Source organism: Canis lupus, chromosome 8 (assembly GCF_011100685.1).
Source record: "Canis lupus familiaris isolate Mischka breed German Shepherd chromosome 8, alternate assembly UU_Cfam_GSD_1.0, whole genome shotgun sequence".
In the NCBI taxonomy this organism is placed as follows: Eukaryota; Metazoa; Chordata; class Mammalia; order Carnivora; family Canidae; genus Canis; species Canis lupus.
Window position 1 is genome coordinate 65,609,038 of NC_049229.1, and position 6,000 is coordinate 65,615,037.

At 35.1% G+C, this 6,000-nt stretch overlaps 1 protein-coding gene across 6 annotated transcripts in view; it reads left to right on the plus strand.

The window, feature by feature from the left end:
* PAPOLA (poly(A) polymerase alpha) overlaps positions 1-4,357 on the plus strand; it is a 58,082-nt gene extending 53,725 nt beyond the window's left edge. For 3 of the 6 annotated variants that reach the window (XM_038545677.1, XM_038545676.1, XM_038545675.1), the window contains 2 exons: positions 58-132; positions 2,201-4,357. In XM_038545677.1, the coding sequence (XP_038401605.1) occupies positions 58-132; positions 2,201-2,296 (171 nt within the window). In that variant the 3' untranslated portion in view covers positions 2,297-4,357. The remainder of the gene's footprint in view (positions 1-57; positions 133-2,200) is intronic. The other 3 variants (XM_038545679.1, XM_038545678.1, XM_038545674.1) reach the window with 2 other exon arrangements.
* The last annotated feature ends 1,643 nt before the right edge of the window (positions 4,358-6,000 follow it).

Consider the following 6,000-nt stretch of genomic DNA (forward strand, 5'->3'; position numbering starts at 1 on the left):
CATGTTCTTTTATTCTTTTTTAAGTCTCTTTCCTCCCCCGTCCTCTTTGTCTCACAGGAACAACTTGATACAGAGACAAGTACAACTCAATCAGAAACTATTCACACAGCGGCTTCTCTGTTGGCCTCTCAGGTACTAAGTGCAAAAAGCAAGGAGAGTTTTATAAATGTTGTTAAGATTAGTGTGGTGTAATGAATTAAAATGAGCATATGCAGAAGAAGACTATTAAAATGATCCCCATAACAGTAATTGCTAGCTTATCAATGTGTGTATCGTAGTTTAAAGGTAGAGCACGAGATTTGATAGAACGGTTGTTTGGCACTGTCAAGATACTTAACTCATCCCCTTATATATTATTTGATATTGCAAATTATTTAAATCCTCATTAGTCGCAGTATGCAGTATTCATATAGAGGTTTTCTCTACAGATCAAAGAGTGAATTTTAAATCATGACAGAACTAAAAACCATTCTTTGTGGATCTTTTTGTGAAGTTAAAATGATTTTTTTTCTTTTAAAAATGTGTTTGTCTCACATTTTACTTCTGATTTTCAATTATTAATTTAATGTAACCCATAATTCTTTCAAATTATTTTTTTCATTTGTCCTAGAAATTCTGTGATAGTCCCTCTTGCATACAGTAGGCACCTTGAATCTTTTCTTTTTTTTTAAATACTGATTGTGAACCTTCATTTTGTTTGTGAAACAATGGTTTTCTTTTTGAATCCTTTTAAATTGAGCATACTTCAAAGTCTAGGTCACACTCTGACACAAAATAGATATTTTAAGTAGCCATTGACCTGGTGACTCTGCAAGACCCCTCAGATCATTGTTGCTCACAGTGAGGCTGCTGAACTGAGGCAGTGATATTTTGCTGCTTTGTTTCTCAGAGTTATTTTAATGTGATAATTTTAAAATGTGTTTTTGCTAACTATTAACCCTCATAGCCTCTAAAGAGAGAAATACCATGGTGACTTTCTGAAATGTCTTTTATTTCCATAACTTTGATCTAATACAAATTTGGGATGGAGGAAGTAACTAAAACAGCACGAGGAAATGTGCTTTGCATTGATACATGGACAAAGTAGTCTGTCAGTTTTCGGCTCCTGTATGTGACTACATGTCTTTTGGCCTGCCACATTACTCCAGGGAACTGTTTTCATAGTTTTGTCTTAAGTTTGTTCATTCCCATGGTGATGAGTACTCATGGGTATTTGCCTTTTTGTATTTTTATGGTGAGGTAGAACTTAATTTCTGATGGAGAGATTTGTAGAGCCATTGAGAGAAAAATCACCCAGTTAATAAAAAGAGTGATGATATGGAATAAAAAATATATATATACATCCCTATATTTGGTGTTAAAAGGAGTATATTTCTTTCTGGGGAGATGATTACAATGTGGCTGTGTGTAACAAAGAATCCTTATTGTTTTGAGATAACTTGAGATACAGACAAAATGGTAGCATCTCTGGGATTTGCTTCAGAGTAAGCGTGGGAGTGAAGGTGGGGGGACGGTGGATGGCTCTGGTTGGGCTGCTGGCGAAGCTCGGTAATGGCTACAAGGGATTCACCATAGAATGCGCTCTACTTATGTGGATGCTTGGAATTTCCCATAATAAAACATTTAAAAATTTATCTCTGTTTTTGAATGTTAAAGAAGGCATACAATTTAATCTTTTTTAACATGGGGTTTTCCTAAAATTTAGAATAACTAAATTAGTACTGAGTTGTATAGGTTTAATTTTATAATTTATAAGGTGGGAAAATAATGTCCTGGTAACTGCTGCTTCTGTGTGTGAGATGAACTTTAAGTGTTCTCCCACATGGGGGTGCTCCAGCACCAATTAATATTACAGCTGTGAGTGTTACTACAAGTAAATACAGTTTAACATGACTTTAGTAATTATATGACAGGTCATTCTTAGAGGAGTGTGTCTGTAAAAGCTGCATTTTAAAATTACTTAGGAATTATCTGTATATTGCTAAAATACTCCTATTATTTGACAATTACAAGTGTAGAACAAATAATTTTATAGTAATAGTTATATTTATTTGCACTTCATTCTTGTTTCTCTTTAAAGTTTTAATACTCCTATGGTAAGGTCCCATCCATGTCTTAGAAACTAAAGCAGTGGAAAGTAAATCTTATTTTTAAGTTACAGTGCTTTGAACAATGTTGTGTTCTTTGCTTTCGTTCTCAGAAAACATCCAGTACAGACCTTTCTGATATCCCTGCTCTCCCTGCAAATCCTATTCCTGTTATCAAGAATTCAATAAAACTGAGATTGAATCGGTAAAAACAACCTCAGGGGTCCATAAACAATATCTGCCAACTCAACCTGTTGTCTTCAAATGCTAAAAAAGGAGCATGGAGGGTACAAGACTAGAAATGACTGAATATGGATTTAGGTTTTTTTTGTGACCTCCCTTACTGGGCTAATCAGCACTTGATCGGAAGTCCAGGTTAGTATGTGAAGCCAGGAGTACTATTATTATTGTGTTAGCAACAGTTGCATTAACTATTTCAAAAAATTACTGCCTTTAAAAAAAAAACACCTCAAGTTATATTTGTATCCATAATTGACATCTGGATTGGGTTTATGTTTGATGCATTGTTTGGAAAATTTGCAATACAAACTGGCATAAGAATTCCTTGTTCGATGATGCACTTTTATGTATTTTTTTATTAGAAAAGTATAACTAATTTTAGATTTTCAGCTTGATGGATTTTCATTTTTTCCTGAAAGATTTCCTTTACCATTAGTCTTCAAATTGGATACCATTGTGCAGTGGTGTACTGTTCTTCAGAGAAAGGATAAGAGGACATCTAGTTCAGTCCCTGTGTGGGAGCTGCAACCCTTAAAAAATGAAATGTCAACTCTAGGGTATATATTTGACATTGAAAGGATAATTAGGAAATAGTTGGTTTTGATGGGGTCATGATTAAGAAATGATATATTGGTTTTATTTATAGAATTGTTTAGAGTGCATACAAATCAGCGATCAGCCAGCAAATATTTTTCTTTGAGCTTATTAAAGCTCTATATTCTTTGGCCTTCAATCTGTTGTCTTTGAAACAAAGCTTTTTGCCCCCTTACCCCTTTTCTTTTTCCCTTTTTGCTTGTATGCATAAGATAGAACTTAATTTCATAAGAAACAAAATGCCAGTATTTTCTTAAGCCATGATGTGAAACCAATGATCCTGTGGCCACATGGCAGAGAACACTAAATTTCAGTCCCATGGCTGAAACTTTAGGGTGACTAAAAGAAATGTGTGTGGAACATGATGCCCTATCTGGGACGGCCATTTGATCTCTGGACATGCGGAATTTTGTACACTCCACAGAACTCTCTGTAGTAAAGTTGATTTTCAATTTTAAACATGTGGGCAAAAAGGCATTTTCTCCAAGAATTTTAAATGGATTTTTATTTTTAAAATGGTTGACCAAAATTTGTCAGTAAATTTTACATGTAGAAACATTTTAAAAATCACTTCTAGCAAGCACTTGGCATCTAGTCAGCTCTCTACTCCTTTTTCATTTTGTTTTATCCGATCAGTAGATTAGGAACTCCTTTCTGCAAAGAAAAGAAGTCCTCATAATTAAGCAGCAGAGCATCCATCTTCACGAAGTATGAGGGGTGCCAGATGTTGATAAACTTATTCTTTCCTAATCTGGACAAAGCAGACCTAACAGATTTTCTGATGAGCATGTTTATGAATCTTCCATTGTGTTCCATTCTATCACATGTGCATTTTTCATGTCAAACTGCAGTTACTTAAAACTCTTCCCCTGTCCTTCTAAATTAATTTTCCAAAGTTGGAGTGTAGTCTTTCCCCTTAGGCTATGCATTAATTGAGGCTTTCTTTTCACCGTACCTTATGATGTCTAGTAGACAGTGTTTCTGCTTCCCACATCTTCGCTCCGCACACTCACCTTGCCCTTCCTCCCACCACCTAAGACAAACAGATGGTCATGCTAACAGGTGAAGTGTACAAGGTGTCTGTGTGTTTTGTGTAGCTTCAGAGTTAGATTGAAATTGCCAGGCACAGATTTAGTCTTGTCATTTTGTTTACACATTGGGGAAAAAAATTCAGTTTATTAAACGTTTCATGTAACTGCACCCAAGTTTTGCCAAGCTGGAAACTTGGACCTTTTCTGTGTAGTGACTTTTTAATTCTAGTTTTCATAACCTGGAGATCAGACTGTTGCTTTCGCATGATGTATGTAGTGTCTCATGACTGGAGTTTGCTTTGTTTTATAGTATCTGTACTCCTTGTATTTTTCAAGAGCTATTTTGTAAACAGATGATGTATTTCTCCATTGAAAACACAATAAAAAAAAAAACAGCACAATACACATTTGGCTGGTTTCTTTTGACTTACCTTATTTCTCTTGTTTTTTTCAGTGATCACTTGGTTCTACTTTATGAGTTTATAGTATGGCCGTAAATGAAGGTTTGCAAAAAGAATTTACTTACATTTAGAAAAGACTTGCTTCCGGATAATTTAGGCTGTTAGTGGCAGCCTCGTATTAATCGATAACTTCTGTGATCCCTATTTTTCATGTAAAAGATCATTTAGGAGGAAAACATAAATGTAGTTAATAAGTCACTCTCAGCTGTCCCATTGTCTACAGTACTTATTTTGTGTACAGTAGACTCTATGCCTTTTCTATATTGTTTTGTGCATGTACTGCTGATTATGATTCCCTTTTCAAAGTTTTCAGTGCAGTTGGTGCTTTATTTCTTTGTCAGCAGGTGGCACTGTTGTTTTTCAGTGAATTTACGATTATAGACCACAAACTGTCCAGGATCTTCTGTTTCTCATTTTACTAAACCCAGACCAGATATTGCTTTTCTTAAACCCCCAAGTGCTCAACATTGCATGTTTAAGTCATGGGTTAGGAGGGAACTGCTTTGTATGTTTGTCATGGCCAACTCCTGAGTATGGCTATCTTAAGTGCTTTGAGTGGAGGTAGACCTTCTAACGTTAAAAGTCACTGGGCTTAACTGCATGCACAACATGCAGTTGTGCATATTTCCTTCCTGAAATGCCAAATTCTGATACCTTTTTTTATATATAAAGCAATATATGACTGCAACACTTAATGACTTTTTAACAAGCTTTTGGGACTATTCAGTAAAAGGGAAAATACCGTACAGATTACCCATGACTCCATTGTTCACACCTACAGAGTTGAACTTGCCGGACACTACAAAGTTGAACTTGCTGGACTTCCTCTACCTCGATAGACACCTAAACACGGTACTGAATAGCTGACTTTCAGACTTTGATCACCTACATGGTCTTTTGGCTTTTCATGCATCTTGCCGAATTAGTAAAACATTTGAAAGTTGTGTGTTTTATGGCTCTAGGTATATTCTGGAATGAAGTTTGTATTTTTCTAATTAACACCTATTTTTTTTCTCCATACAGAAAAATGTTTTAGAGCTCTGCGAGGTATTAATTCTGGCTGCACTCAAGGTGGCAATAAGTGATCAGCAGCTCCAAGTAGTAATTGATGCATGAAAGGGTAAATCATTAACTTATACAAGCTTGTAGACCAAGCCCTGGGAATGCTGTTTGTGCACTTAAATGCATTTTAAGCAAAGAGAAACTGTTTATCTAAAAAGGCATTGAATAATCCTTTGGATATACTTTTGCCTATTTTACTTCTAATAAAAGAACAGCACAAGGAAAATTAGTTGCTTTTAGCCTCAATTGTATATTTTTGTTTTGTTTTGTTTTTTAATTCTCCACTTTATTCCTTTACGGTTAGTTTTTCTTCGAACCGGAATCACAAATGGATGCTGTCTTAACTGAGACCTGAACTTGGTACATGAAACATTAAATGTGTTCTGTAATAAACATGACTTTCAGTCACATAGCAACAAGTGGTCAGTTTAATTCTGTTTTTCATATTTGTGTAATCAATTTATTCATCCTTTCTCTGTATTTACCAGTATAAACATTCTTGTGACATCTTTTGTAGGTTTATTG